This window comes from Nerophis ophidion, linkage group LG11 (assembly GCF_033978795.1).
Source record: "Nerophis ophidion isolate RoL-2023_Sa linkage group LG11, RoL_Noph_v1.0, whole genome shotgun sequence".
NCBI lineage: Eukaryota > Metazoa > Chordata > Actinopteri > Syngnathiformes > Syngnathidae > Nerophis > Nerophis ophidion.
The window spans coordinates 11383170-11403274 of record NC_084621.1 but is presented as its reverse complement, the minus strand read 5'-3'; the positions used below and the strand labels follow the sequence as shown (position 1 = coordinate 11403274).

At 40.6% G+C, this 20105-nt stretch overlaps 1 protein-coding gene across 1 annotated transcript in view; it reads right to left on the bottom strand.

The window, feature by feature from the left end:
* Positions 1-13690, bottom strand: part of akirin1 (akirin 1) — a 37023-nt gene extending 23333 nt beyond the window's left edge. The window contains exon 1 of the mRNA XM_061915097.1: positions 13339-13690. Coding sequence (XP_061771081.1) covers positions 13339-13531 — 193 coding nt within the window. The 5' untranslated portion in view covers positions 13532-13690. The remainder of the gene's footprint in view (positions 1-13338) is intronic.
* Between the last annotated feature and the right edge of the window lie 6415 nt (positions 13691-20105).

The following is a 20105-nucleotide window of genomic DNA, read 5'->3' as shown; positions in this document are numbered from 1 at the left end:
ACATAGCTTTCATAAGCGTCCCGAAATAAGTGGTTCATTATAAAGTCAAGGACAAAGCAAAAGTGTGCTGATGAAAATGGCTCTAAAAATATCAATTTCTTATCTTGTGGAGTACAATTGGATCATGCTTATGTCTGCAGTGATCACTTTGTAAAATGTTTGAGAAACTACTACCGCATAATAGTAGTGTTTGAGATTAGAACTAAATGTAAAGAAAGGGCATAAATCGCAACAGATTGTGTAATTTTGTGGTTGCTATGCTTAAATAAGTACCAACAACATGTTAAGTCTTAGTGATAAATATCTTAATTGTTGGTCCAATCCACCGTATTGTAAATAACAAAAACTAAAAGCTTAGTTGTTGTGCGGGAAAGACAAGTGTTTTATTTGACACTGATGACCGCATTAAAGCGTCTTTGGTGATATTTGTTAGCATCAAGAAAATATCCTTAACAGTATCAATAAAGTCAAACAAATCTCTCGTAGTGTCAACAGAATATGTTGAATCTTGATCTCGCTAGCAAACATTGCTAAACAACAGGGCATATACAGCTAAACAATGAGATTGTTGTCGACAAATACAGTTGTCGACGTTTGTGGAGAATGTTGAATAATCGTTGCAGCCCTAGATTGTTGTCAACAAATACAGTTGTCGACGTTTGTGGAGAATGTTGACTAATCGTTCCAGCCCTACGTACGATGCACAAATAAGTGCAGATACGTTTTGGTGCTGATAAACTGTTTAAATTTTTTTTTTTTTTTAATTCTTAAGAGTGACTATATCCACTCCACTTTGATTTTTTTTTCATTAAAGCTTAAATATTTGCTTCTAAACCACACGTGTCCAACTCAATGGCCCGGGGGCCAGATCTGGCCCGCCACATCATTTTGAATGGCCTGTGAAGGCTTGGAAATAATACTAATCAAAATAGTACGTTATCTTTCTTCCTTTTTCTACTTTGACAGAAAAATAGATATGTACTTCATGCACTTACACCTTTTTTAAACTTTATCTCTATAATAATGCAACATATATTACATTATCATACATTCTGAACATATTTGGGGTAAAAACACACAAATATCTACTTAGCATTATGATTTCCAAGAAAGTTATCCATCAAATTGCGCACTGTAAACATGACACACGCACGCACACACACACACACACACACACACACACACACACACACACACACACACACACACACACACACAAATAAATAAAAAAGCTAGGTCTTCAGAATCATACCGTAAGAAAAACACTGTGGTACCATTTTTACACTTACAGTAATACACTGTGTAAACAGCGACCATATTTTTCATGCAAAAAAGCAAACAAAAAAATGGCAGCTCGATTACCAGTATTTTACAGTAATATATTGAGACCATTTTACTGTAAATTTTATGGTAACTGTCATTTTTTGACTGCAAAATCCACAGATTATTTTTCTTACAGTGTCAGTAAAATATACATTTATTAATCAAATGCATAGGTAATGGTGTGACAATATCTCATCCTTATACATGTATGTTTATTTTATTCATGTTACGAGCGGCAATCCGAGGTCAGCCAAAACTGCCATGTGGCCCTCAAAGTAAACGAGTTGGACACCCCTGCTCTAAACCTTTTAAAATTTCGCTCAAATATGCACGGATGCAGGTAGATTTATATTATTTACAGGTAAAAAAAATACCTAAGTGTTTATTGTCTATTGTGAACAAACTGTGGAACTGAATTTCCCCCAGGGATCAATAAAGTAATTTCTATTGTATTCGAAATAAGCAGCAGCCTGATGGGACTCTAGACAATCGCCTGAAACACCTTTGTGCCTCTCGGCCATGTGATTGCAACCCAGCGATTGCTGCAGTCGTTTATGCTTGCTCATAAAAAATCACGTGGTCTAAAAAATAAACTATTGTTTCCTTTCCACTTTCTCATGCACTACAAATCATTATTTTAATTTTTTTTTTTAAATACTTGTTATATATATATATCTTGATTGGATTATCCAGAGAATAGTGCTCAATACCGTGGTAGAGCGCAATATGTAAGAGTGGGAAAAATCACAAGACTACTTTGTCTCTACAGAACTGTCCCTCAATCATCTCCTGATGATTGAGGGAACCCCTCATGAAACAGTTCTGTAGAGACGAAGTAGTCTTGTGATTTTCCCCACACCTACATATACATACATACACATACATACATACATACATACATACATACATACATACATATATATATATATATATATATGCGTTTTCAGCCTCTCTCCAATTCTTTTCTACAGTTTGGTTCACAAAGAAACACCCTGCTTAGGATTTGTATTAACGGGATTTTCTTCAAAGTTGCGTTAAACAGCACCAATAAAAAAAAAAACAAGTATTTTTAGCTAAACGGTATGAGTTACACACCTAACTCTGAGATAAAGTCCATGATGTATTAGTCAAACAGCTGGCGCACGTGTGTGTGTGTGTGTGTGTGTGTGTGTGTGTGTGTGTGTGTGCATTCTGTGTAGCTTGACTTGCATGCTATGTGATAGATAAGCACCACTCCCTGACTGTGACTGACACACACACACACACACACATCTCCCGGTTGATGCTGTTTTTTCTTTGGTCAATAGAAACATACCCAAGGTTGTACAATTTGGAAAATAACCAAAATTAACATATTACAATGCACCGAAAGTAGTGTCATCACTGTTTTTTAAATGTATGAAAACCGTACTGAAATGATCAAATAAATAAATGTGCTGGTAACACTACAACCGGAAATAAACCACATAATACCTACCCTCAGTTACCTTGTACAATATGGATTAAAGCTGGCCTGGGCAATTATTTGAACTCGGGGGGCCAAATAAAAAAAAAAAATGTGTCTGGGGTCTGGTATATCTATCTCTCTCTCTCTCAAATATCCATCCATCCATCCATCCATTTTCTACCGCTTATTCCCTTTCGAGGTTGCGGGGGACCCTGGCGCCTATCTCAGCTACAATCGGGCGGAAGGCGGGGTACACCCTGGACAAGTCGCCACCTCATCGCAGGGCCAACACAGATACACAGACAACATTCACACTCACATTCACACACTAGGGCCAATTTAGTGTTACCAATCAATCTATCCCCAGGTATAAATTTATATACATGTATACATATATATACACTAGTACTGGGCGATATATCGATATACGATATAAATCGTATTGTCTCTGTGTGATATAGAAAACGACTATATCGTAATATTCGAGTAGACGTTCTCACACAGTTGCTTTTAGCTGCGGACATTACACTTCAGGCTCTTCTCACTCTTTCCTGTGCCTCCTTCTCACAGACAAGCAGGCGCACAAACTTACACACGTCACGTCAAAAGTCACATACGTACACGCCCTGCAGAGAGGTCGCGGCGTGGCTAACGTTAGCTGTAATGCTAGCGGGTTGTTGCGAGAGAAAGAAGGTGTGAAATATGGTAACAAATGAAGGAAGAATTAATTCCCAAGAAAACAGCATGGGGCCCATCGTATGGCGGTGGTTCGGCTTCAAGCGGGAACATGTCGAATAGACAACTTTAATTTGTCAAGTGTGGGGCACAAGCGTTGCTACCAAAAGTAGCATCATTTGAAAAGTCACCTGCTAATAACTTTAATGAAAACAGTTTTGGTAAATTGACATATTTGTGATTTCCTCTCTGCATGAAAGTTTAAAAGTAGCATATATTAGTGCAGCATGAAGAAGAATTTTTTAATGTAGACACTTATAATCACAGCAGTTTGGCGATTCTATGTATCCAGTGTTCAGTCAAGGCGAAGGCAAAATACCGAAAAATATATCGTATATCGCGATATGGCCTAAAAATATTGCGGTATTAAAAAAAAGGCCTAATACACACACACACACACACAATGATTGAAAGCTAAAAACGTTATGACACACCCCCTTAAAAATAAGAACTAAATGAGACACCCAGAATGTACATGAAAATAAAGAATGTGGGATTTACAATATTAACTTTGAAGGATAAAATAATTAATATTGACAACATATGAACGTCACTCCTTTCGATTAAAATATTTTACATTCAAGCGAAACGCAACAAAAATGCAACAAACAGCGAAATATGAACGCAAATGGTAAAAAAAAACAAAAAACACCTACAATCTGATATATCTGATCACTAAAATTTAGAACTTTGTTGTAAAAAACATCACTGCACATCATAATGGCAGCTACAGTTTCCATCTTAAAGATCTAAAACAAATATTTGGGAATGTCCGGTGGGCCAAATTGAAAAGGTTAACAGGCCACAACCCCGGGCCTTAATTTGCCCAGGTCTGGAATTAGGGATTCTCATAATTATCATGAATATTACTAGTGTGTGTCATGTGAAAAGACTGACCTCCCGGACAAACATGAAAGCTACGTAGGTTTTCATAAGATTCGGTTCTTGACGGAAAATGCTCTCAAAGTATTGGTTATCGTACGGCTAAATATTGTGCGTAACAAGCGAGTCCGTTTGCTAAAAAAGTCACATAATTTATGGGACCCTTGACTCGCTTTTTTGCAGTAGGTTTGCAACGCAGCAGAGCGCTCATAGAATAAAATAGAATAGAAAGTACTTTATTGATTCCTGGGAGAAATTCAGCACCACAGTTCGCTCACAATAGACAAACATTTAGGTATTTTTCACATGTGAATAACATAAATACAGTCTATTATACCGCATTATTCACATTTGAATAACAAATAGTCTGTTATACAACATTATTTACATGTGAATAGGATAAATACAGTCTAATATACCGCATTATTCACATGTGAACAACAAATAGAGTCGGTTATACAGCATTATTCACAAGTGAATAATATAAATACAGTCTATTATACCACATTATTCACATGTGAATAACAAATACAGTCTATTATACAGCATTATTCACAAGTGAATGACAAATAGTGTATTATACCGTATTATTTACATGTGAATGATAAATGCAGTCATTATACAGCATTATTCACATGGGAATAGTATAAATGCAGTCTATTATACAGCATTATTCACATGTGAATAGTATAAATGCAGTCTATTATACAGCATCATTCACATGTGAATAGTATAAATGCAGTCTATTATACAGCATCATTCACATGTGAATAATAAATACAGTCTGTTATACAGCATTATTCACATGTGAACAACAAATAGTCTAATATACCACATTATTCACATGTGAACAACAAATACAGTCAGTTATACAGCATTATTCACAAGTGAATAATATAAATACAGTCTATTATACCGCATTATTCACATGTGAACAACAAATACAGTCAGTTATACAGCATTATTCACAAGTGAATGATATAAATACAGTCTATTATACCGCATTATTCACATGTGAACAACAAATACAGTCGGTTATACAGTATTATTCACAAGTGAATAATATAGTGTATTATACCGCATTATTTACATGTGAATGATAAATGCAGTCATTATACAGCATTATTCACATGGGAATAGTATAAATGCAGTCTATTATACAGCATTATTCACATGTGAATAGTATAAATGCAGTCTATTATACAGCATCATTCACATATGAATAATAAATACAGTCTGTTATACAGCATTATTCACATGTGAATAATATAAATACAGTCTATTATACAGCATTATTCACATGTGAATAACAAATACAGTCCGTTATACAGCATTATTCACATGTGAATAATATAAATACAGTCTATTATACAGCATTATTCACATGTGAATAACATAAATAGTCTATTATACAGCATTATTCATATGTGAATAATTATGACGTATAGAGGATCTTTGACTAGCCTTTAAAACAGCAGCGCTCCTTTGATTAGCTTTTTTTTACGGACTAGCTATATTTGAGGTAGGTCTTTAAAACAAGCAGTGCGGGGTCTTTGACAAAGTGCTCCTGCCATAGAGGATCTTTGCCGAGCTTATTTGCAGTAGGTCCTTGAAAAAGGAGGTGCATTCACCTGCTATGCAGAGGATCTTCAACTAGCATTTTTGCAGTACGTTCTGAAAACAGTAACACTCAGTCACAAAAAGGATATTTGACAAGCATGTTTGTAGTAAAAAAACATATGTGCATCTTTGCTGTAGATTCTAAAAAAACAGCAGCAGTGTAGAGGATCTTTGACAAGCATATTTGCAGTATGTGTTTACAAACAGAGCACTCCTCTCAAATAGAAGATCTTTGCTTGGAATGGCTGGTATTTTCAAGGTAGCTCCTTACATAGAACACTCAAAGAAGATCTTTGACTAGAAGTTCTGTTAGCTAAAGTATCTTTGACTAGCATTTTTGTAGTAGGCCTGTAGAAACACAGAGGTAATGTTGCAAACGATCTTTGACTAGCTTGTTTGCAGTAGGTCTTAAAGAAAGAGAAGAGTGCACCTGATATGTCGAGGATCTTTGACACTCTTTTTTGCAGCATGTTTTAAAAACAGTCGCGCTCCTGGCAAAAAATTGATCTTTTTGACTAGCATGTTTGTAGTACGTCCGTACACACAACAGGTCCTATCACAGAGATCTTTGACTAAGTTTTTTGCAATAGGTCCCAAAAAGGATAAAAGTGTACCTACAACGTAAAGGATATTTAACTAGCATTATTGCAATATGACCTTTAAAACAGCAACGCTCCTGACATCAAAAATCTTTGACTCGCATATTTCCAGTGTGTGCTTGCAAACCCAGCAGTCCTTTCAAATAGAATATATTTGCCAAGCACGACTGGGATGTTTGTGGTAGGATCTTTGACTAGCATTATTGGGGTATGTCCTTTAAAACAGCAGCGCTCCTGACATCAAAGATCTTTGACTAGCATATTTTCAGTGTGTGCTTGCAAACCCAACAGTCCTTTCAAATAGAATATATTTGCTAAGCATGACTGGGATGTTTGTGGTAGGATATTTGACTAGCATTATTACAGTATGTCCTTTAAAACAGGAGCACTCCTGACAGAGGATCTTTGACTAGATTTTTCGCAGTAGGTCCTAAAAAATGAGAAAAGTGCAGCTCCTATATAGAGGATCTTTGACTAACCTTTTGGCAGTATGTCATAAAACCAGTAGCGCTCCTAGCATAAAGAGGATATTTGCATAGCATCTCTATAGTAGGCCAATACGAACAAAGCGTTCATGTCACAGAGGATATTTGATGATCTTTTTTGTACTGGGTCCCAAAAAGGATGAGAGTGCACTTGAAATGTAGAACGTCTTTGACTAGCATTATTGCAGTATGTCCTTTAAAACAGCAGTGCTCCTGACATATAGAGGATCTTTGACTAGCCTATTATCAGTACGTGCTTGCAAACTCAGCACTCCTCTCAAATAGAAGATTTTTGACAAGCATGACTGGGATTTTTTGGTAGGTCCTTACAAAGAACACTCATAGAAGATCTTTGACTAGCGTTTTGGCAGTCGGATCCTAATGACGGCACATTGCTGCTTTCGTACAAGCTGATGCCACTTTGACAAAATGTTTTACTTTATTCTTTATTCTCGAGAAAAAGTGTAACGATATGATAGAGCCTTGCATTGACACCCAGCCATCCATTTTCTACACCGCTCACCTCCCCCCACCTTCTTGCTCCAAGTTGCATTGACATGTAGGGCTGGGCGATATGGCCTTTTTTTAAATATCTGGATATTTTTAGGCCACATCGCGATACACCTTATATATGTGGATATTTGGCCTTAGCCTTGAATGAACACTTGATGCATATGATGACAGCAGTATGATGATTCTATGTGTCTACATTCAAACATTCTTCTTCATACTGCATTAATATATGCTCCTTTTTAAACTTCCATGCAGAGGGAAATCACAACTAAGTCAATTAAGCAAAAGTGTATTTATTAAACAGTTATTAAGCAGGGGTACAAACATTCATGTCATTTTCCAAAACGGAAAGTGCAAGATTGTCAGAGACATTTTAAAACAAGCTATTAGTGCACGTTTATGCATGATGTCACTAAGATGACATAACACTAAATCAAAGTGAACTTTTTGTACAGAACGCCACTACAATAGTTTAAAACAAATAAAGTGCACTTTTGTGCATGATGTCACACGAGATATTTCAATAAGTGTCAAATAAAAAAGAGCTGCATAATAAGAAATCAAATAGTGTATGTCCTTCACTATGTGGTAGGTTCCTGCGGACGTTATCTCCATATGTTGTTCACTATTTTTTTCACACGGTGTTGATGTGGAAATGGTTGCCTCGGCATTTTGTTGGTGTGGCACCCAATGGAGATGTTGACATTCAGAGTAAGCACTCTTCATTCTCTACCAGGTGACTTTTCAAATGATGCTACATATTAGCAGTAATGCTACTTTCTGTAGCAACGCTTTTGCCCCACACTTGACAAATTACGGTTGTCTGTTCGACATACTCCCACTTGAAGCCAAACCACCACCAGACAATGGACCCCCTGCTGTTTTTCTTGGGAATGAATTATTCCTTCATTTGTTACCAGATTGGCACCTTCTTTCTCTCATATTACCACTCGCAACACAGCTAATGTTACCCATGCTGCTACCTCTGCTCCGCGAGGGCGTATACATATGTGACGTGTGAGGTGACTGTATGGGACGTGTGAGGTGACGGTATAGGACGTGTGACGTGACGGTATGGGACGTGTGACGTGACGGTATGGGACGTGTGAGGGGACGGTACGTGACGTGTGAGGGGACGGTACGTGACGTGTGAGGGGACGGTACGTGACGTGTGAGGTGACAGTATGTGAGGTGGCAGTATGTGACGTGTGAGGTGGCAGTATGTGAGGTGACAGTATGTGAGGTGACAGTATGTGACGTGTGAGGTGACAGTATGTGACGTGTGAGGTGACAGTATGTGACGTGTGAGGTGACAGTATGTGACGTGTGAGGTGACACTATGTGACGTGTGAGGTGACACTATGTGAGGTGACAGTATGTGACGTGTGAGGTGACAGTATTTGACGTGTGAGGTGACAGTATTTGACGTGTGAGGTGAGAGTATGTGACGTGTGAGGTGAGAGTATGTGACGTGTGAGGTGACAGTATGTGACGTGTGAGGTGACAGTATGTGACGTGTGAGGTGACAGTATGTGAGGTGACAGTATGTGACGGTATGTGACGTGTGAGGTGACGGTATGTGACGTGTGAGGTGACGGTATGTGAGGTGACAGTATGTGACGGTATGTGACGTGTGAGGTGACAGTATGTGACGGTATGTGACGTGTGAGGTGACGGTATGTGACGTGTGAGGTGACGGTATGTGACGTGTGAGGTGACGGTATGTGACGTGTGAGGTGACGGTATGTGACGTGTGAGGTGACGGTATGTGACGTGTGAGGTGACAGTATGTGAGGTGACAGTATGTGAGGTGACAGTATGTGACGGTATGTGACGTGTGAGGTGACGGTATGTGACGTGTGAGGTGACGGTATGTGACGTGTGAGGTGACGGTATGTGACGTGTGAGGTGACGGTATGTGACGTGTGAGGTGACGGTATGTGACGTGTGAGGTGACGGTATGTGACGTGTGAGGTGACAGTATGTGACGTGTGAGGTGACAGTATGTGACGTGTGAGGTGACAGTATGTGAGGTATGTAAGAAGGTATGCTTGCTGTCTGTGAGAAGGAGACAAGAAGGAGTGAGAGGAGCCTGTAGTGTAATACCCGCAGCTAAAAGCAACTGTGTGAGAAGGTATCCTCCAATATCACCATATAGTCGTTTTCTATATCGCACAGACAAACCCACGATATAGAGTATATCACCCAGCCCAAACGTACAAAATAAGTCTTTTATGCGTCCCCCCAGGGACAATTTAGGTGTGTGTTGCCGAATACGTAACCCATTGCACACCTGCAGTGAAGATTGCACTGAATTAATGATAACTTATCTTAAAAACGACTTTCCCTTCGCCTCACTGTGCATGTAAGTCAGTGTTTTCAACCTTTTTGGAGCCAAGGCACATTTTTTTTTTCTTTGAAAAAACATGGATGCACACCACCAACAGAAATCCTTAAAAAATGAAACTCAGCAGCCGATATTGACAGTAAAAAGTCGTCGCAATTGTTTGGTATGACTTTAAAGCATAACCAAGCATGCATCACTATAGCTCTTGTCTCAAAGTAGGTGTACTGTTACATCACACTGACTTATTTGGACTTTTTAGCAGTTTTTTTGTGTGTAGTGTTTTACTTCATGCCTTGCGCTCCTATTTTGGTGGCTTTTCCGGTTTTGCTGGTATTTTCATGTAGCAGTATCATGTCTTCCTTGAGCGCTTTTCCCCCCGCATCTTTGGTTTAGCAATCAGGAATATTTCAGTTGTTGCTATCCTTCCTTACATTGTTGACTAACATGTCATGTTCGGATGTACTTTGTGGACGCCGTCTTTGCTCCACAGTAAGTCTTTGCTGTTGTCCAGCATTCTGTTTTTGTTTACTTTGTAGCCAGTTCAGTTTTAGCTTTGTTCCCTAAGCTTCAATGCATTTTCCTTAGAGGCACTCAACTTTTGTTTATTTTTAGTTTTAGCATTAGATACCTTTTCACCCGTGTGCTGACTCCCGCTGTCATCTCCACATTGGGATCACAACAAAGCAAGTATCTACCTGCTGATATTGAGGAGTATAACATTGTTACGCTGCCGAGCTCTACACAGCACCGACACATTATTTGCAGACTTTAAAATTACTTGTTTGACAAAAATATTTTTACCCCAAATAGGTGAAATTACCCCAAGTGGAAAAGTTCAAGTATCTCGGAGTCTTGTTCACGAGTGGATGGTGAGATCGACAGGTGGATCGGTGCGGCGTCTTCAGTAATGCGGACGCTGTATCGATCCGTTGTAGTGAAGAAGGAGCTGAGCCGGAAGGCAAAGCTCTCAATTTACCGGTCGATCTACATTCCTATCCTCACCTATGGTCATAAGCTTTGGGTTATGACCGAAAGGATAAGATCACGGGTACAAGCGGCCGAAATTAGTTTCCTCCACTGGGTGGCGGGTCTCTCCCATAGAAATAGGGTGAGAAGCTCTGCCATCCGGGAGGAACTCAAAGTAAAGCCGCTGCTCCTCCGTATGGGGAGGAGCCAGATGAGGTGATTCGGACATCTGGTCAGGATGCCACTCATACGCCTCCTGAGGGAGGTGTTTTGTGCACGTCCAATCTGGTAGGAGGCCACGGGGAAGACCCAGGACACGTTGGGGAGACTATCTCTCCAGGCTGGCCTGGGAACGCCTCGGGATCCCCCGGGAAGAGCTAGACGAAGTGGCTGGGGAGAGGGAAGTCTGGGCTTCCCTGCTTAGGCTGCAGCCCCCGCGACCCGACCTCAGATAAGCGACAGAAGATGGATGGATAGGTGAAATTACATAATCTTTCACGGCCCACTAATGTGCTACACTACAGTGGTTGAAAAACACTGATGAGAGTCATGGAGGAGGAGAAGGCATGAAGGAAATGAACAAAGCCTTCCCACCCTCGGGAGGAAAGGAATAATGGCAACTCCCCCCCACCACCATCTCAATGCCAGCTTCTAATTAGCGCTTTGCAAGGATGCACATTCTGCTCGGCTGCCTTTTGTCCTTTGTTATCCACCCATTTTCTACCGCTTGTCCCTTTCAGGCACATTACGATTAAACCAACTGTTTAGCGAGTTGCATTTCTTTAAACAAAAAAGACTGGCAGGTCAGTGCATTTGAACGTATGACATTACTTGAACTGTGACGCAAACGTATAACAAAGCGAGGTCAAATGACAAAACTGAGTCACTAATCAACGACGACAGTGCTCATAATAGCCCGGCTAGCTTAGCATTAACCTCAGGAGTAACGTTAGCATATTAGCTAAAAGCTAGCTATCGACCCCAACCCCCTCCCCCGTCCCCATAATAGCACGGCTAGCTTTGCATTAGAGTCAGGAATAATGTTAGCATGTTAGCTACAAGCTAGCTATGCACCCCAAGCCCCTCCCTCCCCATAATAACCCGGCTAGCGTAGCATTAGCCACAGGAATAACATTAACATGTTAGCTACAGGCTAACTATCCACCCTCCCCTCCCCATAATAGCCCGGCTAGCTTTGCAGTAGCCTCAGGAATAACGTTAGCATGTTAGCTACAAGCTAGCTATGCACCCCAAGCCCCTCCCTCCCCATAATAGCCCGGCTAGCGTAGCACTAGCATTAGCATGTTATCTACAGGCTAGCTATCCACCCTCCCCTCCCCATAATAGCCCAGCTAGCTTAGCATTAGCCTCAGGAATAACGTTAACATGTTAGCTACAAGCTAGCTATGCACCCCAACCCCTCCCCATAGTAGCCCAGCTAGCTTAGCATTAGCATTCGCCTCAGGAATAACGTTAGCATTTTAGTTACAAGCTAACTATCCACCTTCCCTCCCCATAATAGCCTGGCTAGCTTAGCATTAGCCTCAGGAATAACGCTTGCATGTTAGCTACAAGCTAGCCATGTACCCGAAGCCCTTCCCCCTCCCCATAATAGCCCAGCTAGCTTAGCATTAGCCTCAGGAATAACGTTAGCATTTTAGCTACAAGCTAGCTCTCCACCCTGCCCTCTCTATAATAGTCCGGCTAGCTTAGCATTAGCCTCAGGAATAATGTTAGCATGATAGCTACAAGCTAGCTATGCACCCCAACCCCTTCCCCATAATAGCCCAGCAAGCTTAGCATTAGCCTCAGGAATAACATTAGCATGTTAGCTACAAGCTAGCTATTCACCCCTCCCCATAATTAGCCCGGATAGCTTAGCATTAGCCTCAGGAATAACGTTAGCATGTTAGCTACAAGCTAGCTATGCGCCTTCCCCCCTACCCATAATGGCCCGGCTAGCTTAGCATTAGCCTCAGGAATAAGGTTGACATGTTAGCTACAAGCTAGCTATGCTCCCCATAATAGCCCGGCTAGCTTAGCATTACCATTAGCCTCAGGAATAACATTAGCATGTTAGCTACAAGATAGCTATCCACCCTCCCCTCCCCATAACAGCCCAGCTAGCTTAGCATTAGCCTCAGGAATAACGTTAGCATGTTAGCTACAAGCTAGCTATGCTCCCCATAATAGCCCGGCTAGCTTAGCATTAGCCTCAGGAATAACGTTCGCATGTTAGCTACAAGCTAGCTATGCTCCCCATAATAGCCCGGCTAGCTTAGAATTAGCATTAGCCTCAGGAATAACGTTAGCATGTGAGCTACAAGCTAGCTATGCTCCCCTCCCCCTCCCCCCATGATGACACCCACCCCGCAAGAAAGCAGCCAGGCGGGGCCGGCAAATGGGATTAAAATGTTCTACCTGGTGTGAGTCTGCTCTCGCCTGCCGTGCTCTGCGGCGGACTGTCCAGCACCGGGGCGCGGAGGTTGCATCGTTGCGGGGCCGGAGTACCAGGAGTCCCCGGCAAGGGGGTGCACCTCCTCCGCTTGGGAGACTGCGGACTGAGGAGGGCCTCGAACTCCATCGAGCGCTTTAACGTCGCCCCGCAGGCCATATTCCACAGCAAAATACAACAAAAAGAGTAGAAAGTAGTATAAGTGGCGGTGATGCGGTTGGAGCGTGGCGGGGTCTTGCTTCCTGGCCGCGGTGAAAGCTTCTTTCTCCGGGAGCGGAGAGGCGAGTGCAGCTCGGGGACTTTTTAAAACGTCACAATGGCGGACTGTACCAACGAGCACCAGAGGGGGGATTGTCCCATGGGCACTACTCTCTTTCTCTTTTTCTCCGCCTAGTCACCATGTAAATACTTCTATTCTATATCTTAAAGCATAAAAAGTAATACAAACTCAAAAAAATATATTTATTTTCTAAATTGTGTGTTGTTTTTTTAATTCCCATTCTCCCTCCACCCCGCGATGAGCCTCATAGTTGGAGTTGGACTCCAACGGAAGAATCATTCCGGTAGACGTCGGGAGGGGACCACCAGGTAAATTAAGATGATATCGTTTTTATTAGATGAAAATTAAATGAAAATTGCACTCTAGCGCCCCCTAGGAAAAAAATACAGACAAAACTGCATGTAACTTCTGTTAGGAATGTCATAGCGACATGAAACAAAAAACTCCTATGTAGGTCTGACTTAGACCCAATTTTCATACACTCACTTCTTTCAGCAAAAATCTACAGGATGTTGGCAAAAACCCCTTCAAAATAAAATGTTCACAAAAAATGCAATTTTTGCCTCTTTGCGCTGTAATTTGACCCCTTTAAAATGCTTCAAAAGTCACCAAACTTGGCCTACACATAAGGACTGGCGAATATTGCGATCTAATGAAAAAACAAAACTCGAAATTGCGCTCTAGCGCTATTTTTGAATAAAACACTGAAAAAACTGCTCCTAGGAAGAAAACACAGACAAAATTGCTTGTAACTTCCGGTAATATAGCAAACCTTCCCAACATATTAAGTAACCAATCCCCCTAAATGAAAATTGCGCTCTAGCGCCCCCTAGGAAAAAATTACAGACAAAACTGCATGTAACTTCTGTTAGGAATGTCATAGCGACATGAAACAAAAACTCCTATGTAGGTCTGACTTAGACCCAATTTTCATACACTCACTTCTTTCAGCAAAAATCTACAGGATGTTGCCAAAAAAACCTTCAAAATAAAATTTTCGCAAAAAATGCTATTTTTGCCTCTTTGCGCTGTAATTTGACCCCTTTAAAATGCTTCAAAAGTCACCAAACTTGGCGCACACATAAGGACTGGTAAATATTGCGATCTAATGAAAAAACAAAACTCGAAATTGCGCTCTGGCGCTATTTTTGAATAAAACACTGAAAAAACTGCTCCTAGGAAGAAAACACAGACAAAATTGCTTGTAACTTCCGGTAATATAGCAAACCTTCCCAACATATTAAGCAACCAATCCCCCTAAATGAAAATTGCGCTCTAGCGCCCCCTAGGAAAAAATTACAGACAAAACTGCATGTAACTTCTGTTAGGAATGTCATAGCGACATGAAACAAAAAACTCCTATGTAGGTCTGACTTAGACCCAATTTTCATACACTCACTTCTTTCAGCAAAAATCTACAGGATGTTGGCAAAAACCCCTTCAAAATAAAATTTTCACAAAAAATGCAATTTTTGCCTCTTTGCGCTGTAATTTGACCCCTTTAAAATGCTTCAAAAGTCACCAAACTTGGCCTACACATAAGGACTGGCGAATATTGCGATCTAATGAAAAAACAAAACTCGAAATTGCGCTCTAGCGCTATTTTTGAATAAAACACTGAAAAAACTGCTCCTAGGAAGAAAACACAGACAAAATTGCTTGTAACTTCCGGTAATATAGCAAAGCTTCCAACATATTAAGCAACCAATCCCCCTAAATGAAAATTGCGCTCTAGCGCCCCCTAGGAAAAAATTACAGACAAAACTGCATGTAACTTCTGTTAGGAATGTCATAGCGACATGAAACAAAAACTCCTATGTAGGTCTGACTTAGACCCAATTTTCATACACTCACTTCTTTCAGCAAAAATCTACAGGATGTTGCCAAAAAAAACTTCAAAATAAAATTTTCGCAAAAAATGCAATTTTTGCCTCTTTGCGCTGTAATTTGACCCCTTTAAAATGCTTCAAAAGTCACCAAACTTGGCCTACACATAAGGACTGGCAAATATTGCGATCTAATGAAAAAAACAAAACCCCAAAACAAAAATAGCGCTAATAAAACACTGAAAAAAATGCTCCTAGGAAGAAAACACAGACAAAATTGCTTGTAACTTCCGGTAAGAATGTCGGAGAGACATGAAACAAAAACCTCTATGTAGGTCTTGCTTAGACCTACATTTCATACATTGACAACCCCCAACAAAAATCAACTGGAAGTTTGCAATCCCCCCTTAAAAAAAAAAGTTTTGTAAAAACCGGTCAGCTTTCTTCAAACATTATCTCCTCTGAGTGCGTTTGTTGTTTTGGCTTCAAACTCGCACAGGAGAGGGATTGAACCCTTCTGATTAAAAGTCTAGAACAGAGTTTTGATAAGTTCTCAGGTTTTGATTTTACGCGCCTTCAAAGAACCCCTGTGCAAAGTCTCCTAAAAAATGTCATTTTTGCCTCTTTGAGCTGTTATTTGACCCCCTTAAAATGCTTCTAAACTCACCAAACTTGACACACACATCAGGTCTGGCAAAAATTGCGATTTGATGAAAAAAACCTAACCTCAAAACTCAAAATTGCGCTCTACCGCCCCCCTAGGAATACAACTGCTATTAGGAAGAAAACAGACAAAACTGCGTGTAACTTCCGGTAGGAATGTCAGAGAGACATGAAACAAAAACCACTATGTAGGTCTCACTTAGACCTACATTTTAACAATCAACATACTTTAGCAAAAATTAACAGGAAGTTTGATATTTTCACTTTAATACAACAACTGCATTACTTTCACAATGCATTAGATTCTCAAAATAGTGGCTCCAAGGCGTCTTCTAACGCTTATCCGGCCGTGGATCTCGGGGGCAGCAGCCAAAGTCGGACCCGACCAACGCTGCTTGCAGCTTTAATTATTATTGTTTTTTTATTCTACTAAATGTAACTAAAACCTAAATATAAAGCAGCCACTAACAAACATACCCACACTGTTATGAATAATATTTTTCATGCCTCATCAACAAACATAACAATTTATAAAAGCGCTGGAAATAGCTTTAGAATTGGATTTTTTTTAAACTGAGTCTTTATACTCTTATCGTGTAGCACAATGCATCCCTGGTGGATATAAGAGAAATAGAATATCTTGTTCACTTTGTTTTATCGTAGACGCTAGCAGCCGGTCGATAGCAAGTACTATAGTTATAGTTACTTTATAGTAGAAAGATACGTACAAAGGAATGGAAATAGTTCTATACATATCTACAACTATATGTATTATGTTAAGCACAGCTGACAAAACAATTACACAGATGCTATGCTGATGACACCCAACTTTACATGCCCCTAAAGCTGACCAACACGCCGGACTGTAGTCAGCTGGACGCGTGTCTTAATGAAATTAAACAATGGATGTCCGCTAATTTTTTGCAACTTAACGCCAAAAAAACGGAAATGCTGATTATCGGTCCTGCTAGACACCCACCTCTATTTAATAATACAACTTTAACATTTGACAACCAAATAATAAAACAAGGCGACTCGGTAAAAAATCTGGGTATTATCTTCGACCCAACTCTCTCCTTTGAGTCACACATTAAAAGCGTTACTAAAACGGCCTTCTTTCATCTCCGTAATATCGCTAAAATTCCCTCCATTTTGTCCACGAAATACGCCGAAATCATTATCCATGCGTTTGTTACGTCTCGTCTCGATTACTGTAACGTATTATTTTCGGGTCTCCCCATGTCTAGCATTAAAAGATTACAGTTGGTACAAAATGCGGCTGCTAGACTTTTGACAAGAACAAGAAAGTTTGATCGTATTACGCCTGTACTGTATATACCTTTATATACATATATACATACATATATATCTATACTGTATATACCTTTATATACATATATACCTACATATATATCTCTACTGGCTCACCTGCACTGGCTTCCTGTGCACTTAAGATGTGACTTTAAGGTTTTACTACTTACGTATAAAATACTACACGGTCTAGCTCCAGCCTATCTTGCCGATTGTATTGTACCATATGTCCCGGCAAGAAATCTGCGTTCAAAAGACTCCGGCTTATTAGTGATTCCTAGAGCCCAAAAAAAGTCTGCGGGCTATAGAGGGTTTTCCGTTCGGGCTCCAGTACTCTGGAATGCCCTCCCGGTAACAGTTCGAGATGCCACCTCAGTAGAAGCATTTAAGTCTCACCTTAAAACTCATCTGTATACTCTAGCCTTTAAATAGACCTCCTTTTTAGACCAGTTGATCTGCCACTTCTTTTCTTTTTTCTCCTATGTCCCCCCCTCCATTGTGGAGGGGGTCCGGTCCGATGACCATGGATGAAATACTGGCTGTCCAGAGTCGAGACCCAGGATGGGCCGCTCGTCGGGACCCAGGATGGACCGCTCGCCTGTGTATCGGTTGGGGACATCTCTACGCTGCTGATCCGCCTCCGCTTGAGATGGTTTCCTGTGGACGGGACTCTCGCTGCTGTCTTGGATCCGCTTGAACTGAACTCTCGCGGCTGTGTTGGAGCCACTATGGATTGAACTTTCACAGTATCATGTTAGACCCGCTCGACATCCATTGCTTTCGGTCCCCTAGATGGGGGGGGGATGCCCACATCTGAGGTCCTCTCCAAGGTTTCTCATAGTCAGCATTGTCACTGGCGTCCCACTGGATGTGAATTCTCCCTGCCCACTGGGTGTGAGTTTTCCTTGCCCTTTTGTGGGTTCTTCCGAGGATGTTGTAGTCGTAATGATTTGTGCAGTCCTTTGAGACATTTGTGATTTGGGGCTATATAAATAAACATTGATTGATTGATTGAATAATATGGCCATATTGGACTGAGTAGCCAGGACAGATTAAAGCTACAATGCTATGTGATTTTGACACATTTGCCATCATGGACAATCCATTGTTATGTGAAATCTAAAGAAAACAAAAGCATTCTTTTTGCAAAGTATAGAATGGACTAGAATGGACTTTGTTTTCATTGTATTTGCATACAACGAGATTAATGACTCCAACTTAAGGTGCGGTAGTAGGAACAAATATGGGATAAAAATAAATTACACAAGAGGTAAAAAAAAAATAAAACTAAGTATTGAAATAAACAGACCACTATCCAATAAAAATAATAAGGTGTGCCATTTTATGCCTAGGTTTTACGTAGCGTTTTCTGTGACTTAAGATGCACATTTTTCTCTCTGGCTCTCTGGGTGGTAGTGGTGGCCGACCTCTGATGTATTTCAACGGGCGGGTGGCGGGCAGTTGCAGTCCTGATAAAATGTTGGTTCGGGTAGATGGCGGGGGGGATGACAACTTTGGTGATGCGGTTGCGGTTGATATAATTGCCTATCCGCGCATCTCTAGTGCACAGGTTTTTGTTTGATTGATTGAAACTTTTATTAGTAGATTGCACAGTACAGTACATATTCCGTACAATTGACCACTAAATGGTAACACCCCAATACGTTTTTTTAACTTGTTTAAGTCGGGGTCCACGTTAATGGTACAAATATATACTATCAGTATAATACAGTCATCAGACAATTTAATCATCAGAGTATATACATTGAAATATGTACTTTATTTACAATTTGGGGCGGGGGGTTAGGTTGGGTTGGCATCCTATGACAGTTCCATGCTGGAAATCACTGAGAGCGGCCCATTCTTTCACAAATGTTTGTAGAAACAGTCTCCATGCCCAGGTGCTTGATTTGATACACCTGTGATTAGGACCGCTGATTCCGATTATTTGGATGGGTGGCCAAATACTTTTGGCATGCTCCTGATGGGTGCTGGTTGGCGCCTTGCATGGCAGCTCCCTCCATCAGTGTGTGAATGTGTGTGTTAATGGGTAAATGTGGAAGTAGCGTCAAAGCGCTTTGAGTACCTTGAAGGTAGAAAAGCGCTATACAAGTACAACCCGTCACCATCACCATCATTTTTCTGTCTAATGGTGGTTAATTTGACAACTTAACCGTCACTCAGTGTTCTTAATAACACCTCTAATGTAAGAAAATTCTTGAAATGTACCAATTCATACTCCTAATTGGTAGTAATTATCCTTTTTGGCAATAATATCATGTTTTACTAGCACCTAAAATTGACAGTAAAATCCCTATTTGTATGTATTAATCCATGCTGTGTTGGATCCGCTTTGGACTGGACTCTCGCAACTGTGTTGGATCCATTATGGATTGAACTTTCACAGTATCATGTTAGACCCGCTCGACATCCATTGCTTTCGTCCTCTCCAAGGTTCTCATAGTCATCATTGTCACCGACGTCCCACTGGGTGTGAGTTTTCCTTGCCCTTATGTGGGCCTACCGAGGATGTGGTAGTTGTTTGTGCAGCCCTTTGAGACACTAGTGATTTAGGGCTATATAAGTAAACATTGATTGATTGATTGATTGATATTTACATTCTAGATTGAAACATTAAAACTACGAATGAACA